General features: G+C 31.6%; 1 protein-coding gene across 1 annotated transcript in view; it reads right to left on the bottom strand.

Moving 5' to 3' along the window:
- The window catches only part of stw (straw), a 107,956-nt gene extending 96,772 nt beyond the window's left edge, over positions 1–11,184 (bottom strand). The window contains exons 1-2 of the mRNA XM_036369988.2: positions 11,079–11,184; positions 10,490–10,817 (exon numbers count right to left, since the gene is read on the bottom strand). Of these exons, the coding sequence (XP_036225881.1) occupies positions 10,490–10,625 (136 nt within the window). The 5' untranslated portion in view covers positions 10,626–10,817; positions 11,079–11,184. The remainder of the gene's footprint in view (positions 1–10,489; positions 10,818–11,078) is intronic.
- Between the last annotated feature and the right edge of the window lie 3,008 nt (positions 11,185–14,192).

Raw genomic sequence — 14,192 nt, 5'->3', positions numbered from 1 at the left:
GCAAACAATGCCAAAAGACCACGTCCATGACGTAAGAGTGAAGATGTGAATAATAAAACTTATTCTGACATAATATTTTCGACAGTGCTACACAAGCTAGATATATAAAACTTTTACCCAAGCGGAAGCGATCAATTTATTCAATTTCTTATGAAATCTTCTCCATCATTACATACTTAGATACAACTATGTAAGCTTCCTTTCACATTGCTACAAAATGGATTTGCTTCATATCAATATTGTTTGCAATATCCAGCAAACAAATTAACGTAGTAAGCGCTTTGTGATGCGTTTGTTACAATTATATTTCAATGAAAATGAAATGAAAAGTGAAAAAGCAACGAAATCGAAATTCATCTCAAAATGCGTGTATTCAGTAGTGAATGGCATTTGAAAAACGGTAAAATGTGATTGTTATTTAGCTGTAAATAGCTGGTAATGCATTCAATTAAGCTAGAAAAGCCTCGATGTACATACAGTCTATATAAGCCACTAAGCTCATTAACCATTTTGAGTAATCCGCTAAACACGCGCCATAAAGCAGCTTTCATATCTGTTATTTAAGCTATAGCAATTCATTATGTGAAGCATATTGTTATGATAATAAAAAATATATATACGAGCTAACAATAAAATCGAAAAGAAAATAATGGTGAATGCTATAAAAATATCGCTGCAATAAACAGCGTTTAACAAAAGGAGACGCGACGTAAGCCAATTTTTGCAGATGAGCACGCTTTAGCTCGTTCAAAAAACTTTGTAGAAAGAAAGCGGTAAACAAACATAACCGGCTTGTGAACGAAAATGTGCTATAAATTCCCAAAAATAATCTACGTGCATTAATTCAGCTGATGATGTTGCAACGCTGTAAAAAATGCATAGTAAACTTTATGATCTTTAACACACAGTTGCGAATTTTGTGTGCGGTTATTTTCGGGTTTTTGCATTCAAGCAAGCTTTATATTCATAATTGCTGTGCTGTTCAATTCATTATTGTAAATTTTTTCAATTTCCGCCTTTGCGCATCAATATGCGTTTGCCAATTGGAGGTACGGGGCGTATGAGTAACTAGTAAAGATGAACACTGATATATGAGTGTACTGTAGGGTGGGTAAAATAATCTATTATTTCTTTAACTTTATGCTCTGTAGTATTGGTTGGTAGACAGCTCGAAAAAAGTGTCACTAAGTATGAGCTCTTAATATTAATAGAAAAGTCCTCAGCTTTTGAGTTTTCTATTTTTTCCTTATTATCGCATAAACAGTTATAATATATGCCATAAGAAGCCAGGCCAAAATAAGAAAACTTGTATAAAAATAAGAAGAGCATGTGAGTAAAAAAGATTATATAAGAGCGACAAGTAGATATAGAAAAAAATGCACGCCGGTCTCTCTTAACAAATAAAAAGAAACAAAATGAAAAAATGATGTACAAAATTTATTTTGCATCGATCAATAAAATCCACAACTCTAAATACCAACCAACACTTTACATATTTTTTAATTAAAACCTCGCATATTTTTCAATCACGCAATAGTTTTTACACATACACACATGCACTTGTGACGCCTGCAACTGCCACAGACAGGCTGTCGTTTGAGCAGCGCCAACAGCTTACTTGTTATGCCGCTAACTGTTTTCATTTGTATGTATGTATGTGTGTATGATTTGCTCATATTTGTTTATTGCGATTTTTAAGTTGAGCCAAGGCAGCCGCCTACTCTGGCTTAGCAGTGTACAGGCGACTATCAAGCGGTTAGTGGCAACAGCGGCTTTAATCGCTCATATGTACTAGCTAACTAATCAATAATTGAAGTCTGTCGTAGACATAAGCTTGATATATGTATTACATATATATATGTGTGTTCATACATACACTTGGTGGGTAATTGCAGTTATTTTTTTGTTACTATTACAGTTCCAGTTACAGTTATTATGCTTTACGGCAATCGCTTGCAACGTATCATTTATATTTTGTTGTATATATATAGATGTTTGTGTGCAAGTAGGTGCACTTGTGCTAAATGCTTGAATGAATGCTTGTACTTGCGTCCTTTGGCTACTTGTATTTTGCAATCGCCTCACATTTTTGTTATTATGAAATACATATTTTTCTTTGTTTTTGATTTTTTCGCTTCTTGATTTCTCCTAGTGTGCCAATAAACCGATTTTGAAGTAAATAATAGTATAAAATATGACAAACCATGCAAGTATTGATGATTGTATATATAGAAAAAAAATGTTTGATTAATAATAAAAAAATAATATATTATATTTTTGACCACTCCATAAAGTTTTAGGGAGCTTTATTAATTATTTGTTATACTATATAAAATCAAAATTTTTTTTTTAAATACGACAACTTTTTGCTGTAGTTATTTTTATAAATATATTTATTTTGTTCAGAAGGACAGTCGGGGTTATTTTGAAATTATTTTTGCTACCGCACGTTATTCTAAGCTTTTTCTAATATTAAACTATTCTGGCGTAAAAATATTAGAAACCTTTCCTGAAGCAATCATACTCAGAAGAAATAAATTTCTCGTCATCATTTATATGCATATACACTTTATAGGGTCTCTAAAGTTTTCGTTCTGGATGTTACAAACTTGTTGGCGAACTTAATGTATGCTGTAGAGAGTATACACAATTTTGAATCTGATAAAAGGTTTTATTGAAAACATCTATATTTCCAGCCATTTAGCAGCATATGCGTGTCTTGTTCTGTTACAAATTAAGTAACTGCCACAATATGTACAACTTATTGCTGAATTTGAAAACATAATTGAATAAATATGTTTTGCCAACCAACCAAGCAAGCAACGAACCAATTTCATATGAGCGCAACAGGTACATAATAATCGTTCATATCTATGCATCTGAAAAGTCTTTTATGTCAATCAAAAGTCGCTTATACGCCATGTTGACTGACATCACCTTCAAAAGGAAATAACAAGACATGTCTATAAGTACAGCTATAACAGGTGCATGTTATAAAAATGCTATACATACACAAATGTCGGTCGCTGGTGGCCAGAAAAAAAAAATATATATATACAAAATCTACTATATAATATAAAAAAGGTAACCTAATGATGACAAGTTGTAAGAGATACAAATATATAAGCAGGTAGGTAAATATGTAATATTAAGTAGAATAAAAAATATTATTTAAGTATTACTGCACACAGAAACAAAGGCATGAAAGGCAGTTAAAACCTACAAGCATGTATATTATGTATTCAGACAAAAATTAAGTGAAAAAGTAATCATAAGCATTAAAATTATGTCACAAGTGAAAACTCGTTCAAGTCAAGCAAAAATAAAAATTTGCTGTATAATTGCGATTTGCTAAACTAGAGTGTAACCGTTTCACTTAAGTGCAAGAAAACAACAACAATAAAAAAAATGCAACAGTAAGTTGTGAAAATGGGAATGTAGGAAGGAAATTAAAAAATGCACACAAATTAAAATTACTCAAAAGTGACAATATTTTTGTTTACAATTTAACTGTAAGTGGCGCAACAATGTTGCTGGTAGGTTTATTTTTATGAAATATATAGTAATAAAGACATATAGAAATAAATAAAATGAAATATGTGCACGAACGCATGAAGTTGTTAATATGTAATAGTCATGTCAATCACATGCAGGTACATACAAGTACGGTAACACATATACTTATGTGCATAGGCTTATGCGTTGCTTAAGCTTTACTAATGTCGGTGACTAGACGGGATTGCTTGCTTCTGCTGGTCATGAGCCATTTAAGACGTTAATTGAGACACGTGAATTGTTTCTGGTTAGACTTGTATATATATATATATATATATATATATTTTTTTTTTTTTTGCATGTGTATGTGAAGAAACATGTGCGCGCGTGTCTGTCAGAAGTGCAAGCGGCAAATGATGGTATTCAAGAAGCTCATTGGGGAATAGCTACTGACAAAAAATACGAGGATTAGCTTTTAAGACATTTCTAATTAGTAATATAGCTTGTGGAAATTACAATTAATACTTATGGATTTGAGGTAAAAACTACTAACAATATAACATTCTGTGTGGAGATTGTTCAAGTTATAAAATATGTAAAATTTTAGCATTCGTATAAAGAAATATTAAAAATCTTGAAGTTGAGCTATTGCAAAGGTTGCCACTTAAACAGGTAAACAAATGATCAATTTAAATAACTATATCTAATAACACATTATAGTTATAAAATGCAATAAATATATGAAAGAATATTTTGAATCAAAGCAGCCCAAATAAGGGTTGCCATCTCTTAAGGAATAATAATTTTATGAAGCAGATCTGATTTTGGGCATAAGAAATAAAATTTATTTAAAGTTATGTAGTAAATTAAATCTGCAAGTGTTTAATATACATATATCTGAATAGAGTTGCCAAATTACACAAGTACTACAAATTATTCAGGTGGGCAAACTCTTAAATAAATGAAGGCAATATTTGTTAAGAACACTTTTCAATATTTATAAATAGGGTTGTCAACACTTAAGTTTAAAAAATTAATAAACAAGACGAAAAACTTTTATGAAAAAAACATAGAAAAGAAAATGTTCGGTTGTAACCGAAATAAAGTATTGTGAACATGAGAAAAAGACATGACAAGAGAGACTGGAGGCGAAAATACCGTTATTTTAGAGGTTGGTGTTTTGGCTGCTTTCATTCATATAAAGCTAGTGGTTAAGAAAAAAATTAATTTCTTAAAAATATTATTATATTACACTATATTAGGTATATGAGGGCCAAAGTAGTATTGATACATTTGTACAGAAAATAGCGCTCTGAGTTTCATTCAGATACCTCAAATATGGAGCGATATGTACGGTATAAAATTCACCGAAAGTTCGACAAACGTTATATGAGTTATATGGTGGCTAGGAAGTATTGACCCAATTTTACCATTTTTTTAACACAAAAACACACAATAGTAAGACGCTTTTTAAATTTAAGGGGGCATTATTTATATATATATATATATATATAAATATAGTCTATCTTTTCGACAATAGTTTATATATAGCGGATGAGAAGATTAAAAATTTTTTGCGCGCAGGGACATTATTGCATATTGCTGTCATCAATTATTTCCACCAGCAGTCAACTGAAACCGGACATCTAAATGTTATTCGTCAATCAGAAAACACATTTCCTTTACGCCATTTTTGCAAAAATGCAATAGCAAAGGCATTCAACTAATGCAACATTGTTTTTGCGCTCATCACTTCGACACGCAATATGTGTCGCTATTATTGTTGCTTTTATAGTTGACGTACGCACACAAACGCGGTTTTTTTGTGACATTCCTACTTCACAGCCAAGTGCCACATAACTCGCACACAACACTAAACTGTGCCACTCTTTGAATAGTTGCATATTTGCAACTGTAGTTTTTGCAACACATAATATTTTGCTGCCACCACTTCTTGTCTATTTGTTCTTAACGTCTTTGTTTTGCTATTCTTCTGCTATTTGTTGTGTTTGGTGTTTTCGCAGCTCATCAGCCGCAATCGTTAGCACGCGTAGCAGCAGCAGTCGTTATTGCATTGCTGCAAATATACTTCAAATGGCAACATGCCGCTTCGTTTGTTGTTTTTGGCAATCAACTTCTGCATTATTTTTAGTTTTACATGTCTGTTTACAATAACTGACCGGCATTTGTCAATGTCTACGACGAAGTTGCGTCGAATTGCTCCGTAAGCTAGTTTGTCTGCTGGCTGCTGCTGTTGCCACTTACCGCAATCGATATGCGAACATGTGTGTTGAGCACGAGATGCTGTTGTTTGTACATATACAAGTATGTGTGTATGCACATTTTGTAACAATATTTTGCTCGGCATTTATATGAGGCTGCATGCGATATTTGTTTTGTGTGTGTTCGATTTTTATTGGTTTATTTTGTATTCCATTTTGCTTTGTTCAGTATTGCAGTTTTGTTTTGATTCTTGTATTTTTCAGTTGAACTTGTGTGCTTATTTCTTTTGGTATTGCAAAATCATCGATATTTTCTAATTAAGATTTTTTGTGCGAAAACAGGTCGTCGTTTTTCGTAGTAACTGGTCGGTATTCTTTTGATTTACATTGACATAAACGTATTTGTATATACGTACTTATATATATTGGATAATTTTATATAGTCTGCTGAAAATATATACATCTTTGCCAAAGAAAAAATGTGATTAGGCCAATGCTGTCGATATGTTATGTACATTGCTTTGGTGGAAATTTGTTTAGATTTTGAAATAGTCTTTACTTTATTTCTTTATTATTCTTTCTGGATTGCCACCGCAAATGAAATATAATTTTTTTGTCAAAAAACAAGAAAAGACGTTAACTTTGGCTGAACCGAAGCTATATAACCCTTCACAGTTGCATTTTTTATAGCATAAATTATATAAAAAGATATTTATCTCGACTTCGAAAGCTCGGTTAGTATGGCAGCTTTGTGCTATAATGAATATATTATTGAAGATTGTAACTTTGGTTTGTTAAATAATCGATTAAAATTTTTGTGAAGATATTTTGTTAAATAAAAAAATTTTCCATTCAAGTACTTCGTTTTGATTGTTCAGTTTGTTTGGCAGCTATATCTTATAATGTTTCAACATTTCTGGTTCCGAAAAATGAGCAACTTCTTAACGAGGAAAGGACGTGTACAAAATTTCAAGCACATATCTCAAAAATGGAGAGACTCCAAGTGTAAATTTAAAAAATTAAATGAAATAGGTATAAGCATTCTGGTGTTCAGAATATTATATATTTTTTGTAAAAATTTCATTTTCTTAAAAAGTGCTGTCTGATGATTTTATAATATATTTATTTTTAAGTTTATTAGTGTGAATGTAACGATAGTTTTGGTGTTAAACTGTACAAAAACAAAGATATATAACAATATATAAATGTGGCACTATGGTTTAATAAGTCTTTCTATAATAAAGGCCCTTTGTGTTGAAATAAGTTCAGAATTGCCACCCAATAAAATCAGATAGAATACATTGAATTAGATGATATATAACAGTCATTTTTTAGGTCAATTAACTTAACTGGTTTGAAATGTCGATCGCTCTGATAACTGCATTGAATATTTTTATGCCAGAAATCCGACCAGTAATATCATGTTTAGGTATTCAAAAAATATTAAGTATTTTTTTAAACAGAAAATGTAAATATTTTCGATTAAAATCATATGGTTATAAATAATAGAGGTTGTTTGCAGAAATTCATACACATATTGGCAGTTGCATTAGCTACCGCGAATAACCGTTCATGCAAATTTAAGCGCATATGCATTATTATCCTTTATATACAATATGTAGGCGTCTAAACAATGAAATAAATAACCTATGATATTGTATATGTATGCATATATACATTTATTGCAAGTATTTAATTTGTGCATAACATTTCCCTTCAACAATTCTAATAAAATAATGACCAGTTGCTGTTAATTAATAAGAAAAAACCACCAGCGCTGAAATGCAGATTAATTGCATAGAAACATGCAATAAGCAATCCATTACAGCTACACACATACAAACACATGCATACGTATATATATATATATTTATACAAATATATAGCAAATCGTTTGCAATAACAATGCACTGGGTGAATATGTGCGAGCGAGCGAACAACGAACTTTGCGGCGCGCACGTATTCAATACAAAAGACTCAAGCAACGAACTTCTTTAGACAAACATTGCAGTTTGCACAAACAAACAACTAATAATATTTTAAAAATATAAAATGATTAAGATACAATATGCGCTTTTGTTGTGTGAATGCAATTTCTCTCACATTGTCTGCTAAACTATGTATGCGAGTATTCGCTATTTATTTAACACCTCCCACCACTATGGCTCGCTACCAAAACAATGGCTTAGGCAACGAACTCATTGCAGCAGCGACTCAGCTAATGATTACATTAATTAAATTTACTTTCATTTTTTTGCAATTTACCAATACTAACAGCTAGCTACTGACGAACGTAGCCGTGTACAAACTGAGAGCTTGTCAAAACAGTAGCAGGCAATTATATGCTGATGAATAAGTGAGATTAATGGCTACATGGCTGTTTTATCACTACGCTTATTATTGTTATTATTACACCTGTCCGCTGGCATTGTTTGGCGTGAAAGAGAGATGTGCGAAAATAACTACAAATATCAGTGAAATCGCTTCAACATTGATAGAGCTGTCAAAAGTGACAGTGAATTTATTGCAGATACTTAACATTCGTTTAGAAGCTATTGTGTGCGGCTGCAACAACAATTTTTAACAGAAATTTTGGCCAAAGACAAAATAAATTGAAATAAGTGTCAGTTGGCGTCAACTGCAACACTTTCGTAGCACTAATCTATTAAATGTCAAACAGTAATAACAACAATATTCAATTTATTCGCATGCAGCTGTTTAACCGTTAAAGTGTGAAATTTGATTTCTGTTGGCTGCCATGGCATTGCCGGCGGCGTTGATCATATTGCCTTGTTGACGACGGCGCATCTTTAACGCGTTGCGGTTATTGAACGCATGATTAATGGTGAGCAGTTGGGCAGCATTCAAGTGTTGCGCTTTATCTTGTCTAATTTTTTTCAATTTGTATTTGTGTTTATGCGTTGTGTTTGGGAAAATGAAATCTTATATTTCATTCGGTTTTTTTTTGCAATTTACGTTTGTGACATGCGTTTTCGGCTCTTGAAATCAGAGTTTTTTGCCTTAAAATCACAAACAATTTTCTAAATTGCATCGTTTGTCTTTACGTTACGCATGCACGTGTAGGCCTATAATTTAAGTTAAGTTAAGTTATATGAATTTTTTATGTGTGTTTTAGACCCAGCCTTTTGCAGTAAATTATTGTTATTTTTTGCTCTGCTAAATGAGATGAATATTATAGAGATGAGAGTGTTAATATGGGCAAAATAAATAATGTGCTTTAAGAATTATTCAGACGTGTTCTAGTCTAAACTTTTGGGCTAATTAAATTTGGTCAACTGATAGTTTTCTAAATTTGAAATTTTATGTATATTAATCATATTAAAAAAATTAATATTTTACGAGAAAGTGATTTCCTCAGACATTTTAATGAAACAAGTATAAAACACTATCTTTTGATCCAGTAAAATTTAGTTCAAAGCCGCTATAATATAAATTTATCGGCAGTCATATTTAACAAGATAGCTTTGATTCAGACCATTAGAGGATAGATGGAGGTGTTTAGAATTCGGTGCCAAATTCACATTCAAAGGTTCTTAATTTGCCTTCTGTGTATGAAAGTGATATTAATACAGCTATTTTTCAATGAAAAACTGATAATGTCATATAGCCACCTTGAAATTCAGACATATCCTTTTTCTGGGAGAAAACTTTATAGAATGAATGATTAACATAATTGGAACTAAGCCTTGTGGCTAGAAAATGCAGAGAACTTTAATACACGTTTCTCAAATTATTGAAAAGCTAACCCATACTATAATAATGTCAAATCAAAGGTCAAGAAAAAACCATTTATTTTTGTCTGATTTTTAAATATATTAAGAAGGCTCATAGTATTGTGTGTTACTATTGACTTTCAAGTAAAGTTTTTCGAAAAATAATCTGAATAAAAGCTTCACAATGCAGCGGTTGCTTTTGCAAAATTTTTTTCTGGCAGGCATATTTTCAGTTATGATTTGAGTTGGGTCCTCTTAACATTACACACTTAACAGATAACTGCAAGTAGGATCAGGTTGAAATTAAGTCTATATGAAGCAAATGAAACCCAAAACTGAATTAAAAAAATATTGTAGTTGTCCTAAAAGTAGATTTAATATTGAAATCTAGTTCATATGTTTTTTTATAAAGAATAACAGCTTAATATTTGTATATAACTATTGCCAAATATTTGGTAGAAAAATGAAATGTCGGAAGATATTTTTTGCAAAAATTTTTTTTTCTACAAATCAACACAGTTAAAAATTAATTTCTCAGTAAAATTTTTAAATGTGTGGTAATTTATTTTAAAATTCTTAGACTTATTTATGCACATTTCGTCTCACTGCTTTGAATTTGTATTTCTTGTAAAATTGTTTGCTTATTGTAAATTAAAAAATTTAATAGTTTTATTTTCAGTAATAAAATTTGTTTTCCAATTTTTTAATGCATATTATAACTCTAAGGTAGTATATTTGAGTGTTGAAAAAATTAACCATGCTTGGCTTGTTAATAGCGTAGCATTCATCTTTCCGGTAGTTTTTGGTTTTGAGCTTTAACGTTTTGTTTGCTATTGGAAGCTGTATAATTTTTTTATAATAAAAGTTCTTGCCTTTTAAGCATTCGATAAAGCAGTCATATAGTTTTCTAGCTACTTATTAAAGAGTCTCTTGATATCTCTGAGCACATTATATTTATAAGCATTAGCGCTTTTCACGCATTTTTTATACACTTCTGATATGATGCTAGTCGCATTTTCTTCACATAATGTCACCTACCTTTTCCGCGTTGTCCGCTTACACGTACGGCCTGCACTGTTTGTATATCCGTGTTAAGTGCAATCAGCGCCAACAGCACAGCTGACACTTGTAATCCATTAAACAATTTCCACTTGACCGACATTTTCTTAAACATCTCGAGTATTTTTTGGCACAACACAATATTGCAGTTTTATTTTTAATTCCAAACAAGAATTTTTTAGTGTTTTAAAAATTTAAATTTTATGCTCCTTTTTCGAACAAATAGTTTGATGCATACACTCACTTCAGAAGTAACACAATTTGTGAATCTAATTTAAGGTTCAGCGAAATGGGCGTTATCCAAACCCTGAAGTGGCACACAAAAATATTACAAATTAATTTATTTTACTAACGGAAAAATAAGCACATTTTTAGAGTATTTTTTTCTTTATTGAAAAGCGCCGTATTTATCACAAATTAGGCTTTTGTCAAAAGAAAAAACGTTGCAGTTGTTGCGAGTTCGAGGATATCCGTTTCATTTGGCACTAATCGTTTTCTACTTTGCACCGTAATGCGCACACATGTGTCCCACAAAAAAAAATGTGGCCCAAATTATTAGCAAAATTACAGTTAATTCACTGCGTCGAACCAACAGCTAATCCAGAGTACGAGATATACGCCCCGCGCTTAAGCACCAAACTGAGCTCCACTCGCCAAATGGACGGATATATAAAACCTTGCAAATGAACTGGCGAGCGACCATGCAGCGGCGTCTAAGCTAGACGATCGATTAGCAGTGAGCGCTAGCTACAGCCGCTAGAGCTGTAATAGCACTGTAACGTGTGCGCTGCATCAACGTCGACGCCTGTGTTGCCTTCTAAGCGAGCGATAAGATCGAGCTTCGTCAGGAATGCGTACTTTTGCACTCAGCGCCACTCACTTTGGCGTCAACGTCGCTGCTACTGTATAAGCGCGTCTATGCGACAGCGCGGCTCGCAACACAGCTAAGATGTTGGTAAGCTGCATTAGCTTAAGAAGTGCCACAAAGTGGTAGAAAAAGCTTTGGTCTTTATCTCAACAACCGACTAGACAACCGCTTCGTACGAACTCAGGTGGCATTCGTTTGTGCGCTCGCTGACTGACTTCGTGATTTCAATGAATGAACTGATGAATGGCAAACGAATTCGCGGAGTGTAAATGAGAGCCTGAGCGACTCTGAGATTTTCTTGTGTGCGATGAATGAATATGCAAATTTTGAGCACCGCGATCGTTGTAATTGCAATGAATGACTGAACTAATTCATTGCGTTACTTGCTGGTGAATGGCATGGAATTTGTTTGTAGGCAATTTGTATTTGTTTTTGTGTTTCTAATGCACCGTTAGCGCAAAGAGCTATAGTGGTGCGTGACGTTGCATGTAAGAGCACACCAGAAAGTGAGCGTGAAATTGTATATGTTGTTTTGGCACATTTGAAAGGGAGCGTAAATTCGATTTGCTGAAAACGAAGGACTTAAGCGACGAACTTGCAGCAAGGGCACACGAGCTAATTGGCTGGAAATTGTATAACTTTTCACGCTATAAAATTGTTAAAATGATTACTTTTAATAAAATGTATTAAAAATATAGTTAGGTCTTTAATGAAGTAAAAGCCGGCTGATAATCTTTTTCAAAGGTTAAACTATTGTTGCTGCTGCCTTATTGGAATTACAGCTAATCAATATGTGGTCATATGATATTCGAATTATTTGTGTGTATGTGTTTCTTATGCCTTTTAGTTTATAAAGGTAAAATATAGTAATAATCACTATATAAGTCAATAAAACAAGGGCTTTTGCAATATGTTTTTTTTTTATCTTTTTTTTACTATCAATTTTAAGACTGAATATTTAGCTAATAATTAGCTAATACATAGTTTACTTTAGTACCTTTATGATTGAAAGTGAAGTAAAGTATTGGAAGTTTTGTATGATATAATTACATTTTATGTTAATAAAAATTAAAAGTTTTGTTCGAACTTATTTTTCTAATATTATATCGTAGCAAAATATCTCAATCTCTTGCAGAAATGACGTCGAATAGAGGTCGCATAAGAGATGCTTGGCAACGTAGCTGTGGACTCTGTATGACATGATATGGGTTTATGAATATCACGTCGAAACTGACCAACAATCTAGCGAATAGCGCCAAAGCTGAGAGCAAACCGAAAAAACCAAAAATCGCTGTAGATCCTGAAGGCCATCCCAGCGAGGTTTATAACAAGTGTATCTAAAATTGAATAAAGCGTTGGCATGCTTGTATTGGTTCTGGATTCAATTTTGAAGGTGATAATAAAAGTTTTAATTGAAATACATGGGAATGTGGTTTAGTTTTTAAACAGTCTCGGTCATATTTGATCAGATGGTATGAATATATAATAGTATATGGGTTTCCATCAAAAATTTTTTTCGTAAAAAATATTTCTATTTTGTGTTCTTTGAGGCAAAATATTGGACGTATTCTATTTCGACTCAATGCGAAAAATTTTGGAGTTATGAGCTTTCCAAATTTCAACTTTTGAAAAAAGTACCTTCAAACAGTTCCGTATATGAAGAAAAGTTTTTCTATATAAAAATAAATAGCCAGCCGATTCTTTACGGTTTGTTCTCAGATTTTCAATGAGATAGATGTTTTTTCGACTTTATTTTATAAACGTACCTTTTGTTTTTATAAACTTATAAATAAAGATTTTTTGATTAGTAACTATTTTTATTCAATTATTTTTTTATTAAAATTTCCGACATATAATTATGTTTTAAAAGGTTTTAAAATTTAATAATTTTTGTAGTTTTTCCACATATCAGAAATAATAATTTTATATTATTTTATCGGAATAATTAAATTTTGCAGATAAAATATTATCTCCTAATAATAATAATAAAAAATATATATTATTATATTTTTTCCATTAATAAACTTGATCGACGAGTATTCGCAAACGCCACATATCACTGATAAAAAAATCAGTATTCAACACATTTTCAGGTACACCCAAAATTTGTTGAAAATGACCATAAAACTGTTACAAAAATTACTTTTGAAAATTATTACAAGAGTATAATATTATCGAGTAACGATTTTTTTAAAGTTTTCAAAAAAATCAAATAATACATGCTTATTTGATTATTATACAAAATTTATTTAGAAAAGATAATATTTGGGAGACTTAAATTTAGTCCATGTACTGAAAGGGTTCGTCGTAGCTAGGAACCAACTTTTTAGTTGTGACATGTTATTTTATTTTAAAACCAACATTGGTTGAGTCTCATATTTATAAAAATATACCTCAAACTCTAAGAATTTACATATGTCAAACTTTGCTTACTGCATTCTTGTATTATAATATCATATTGTATAATATTTTCGTTGACAAACATATTTTTCTGTTTACTCATCTTCATACATTATTGCTCTTTGAAAAAACTTTGTGTAAATATCTAACGCATTTGTAATCCAAAGCACTTGTTTTATATTTGAAGATGAAAAATTTCCAAAGAGAACTGAAATTTTCCAGAAGAGCAATCTATCGACTTAAAGAGAGCATCCACTGAGAGTAAAAATTATCAATTTCAAGAGATTACCAAATACAATAACACAACAAATGTATTTCTTTAGTTCTTCGCTGACTTTGTGACAATACTGACGTTTGCTACCGGCAAAAGTAAGCTTTTACATACACAATGAAGTTAGATTACAGTTAGATATA

Source organism: Bactrocera oleae, chromosome 4 (genome assembly GCF_042242935.1).
Source record: "Bactrocera oleae isolate idBacOlea1 chromosome 4, idBacOlea1, whole genome shotgun sequence".
NCBI classification, from domain to species: Eukaryota; Metazoa; Arthropoda; class Insecta; order Diptera; family Tephritidae; genus Bactrocera; species Bactrocera oleae.
This window is presented reverse-complemented; position numbering and strand designations above follow the sequence as displayed.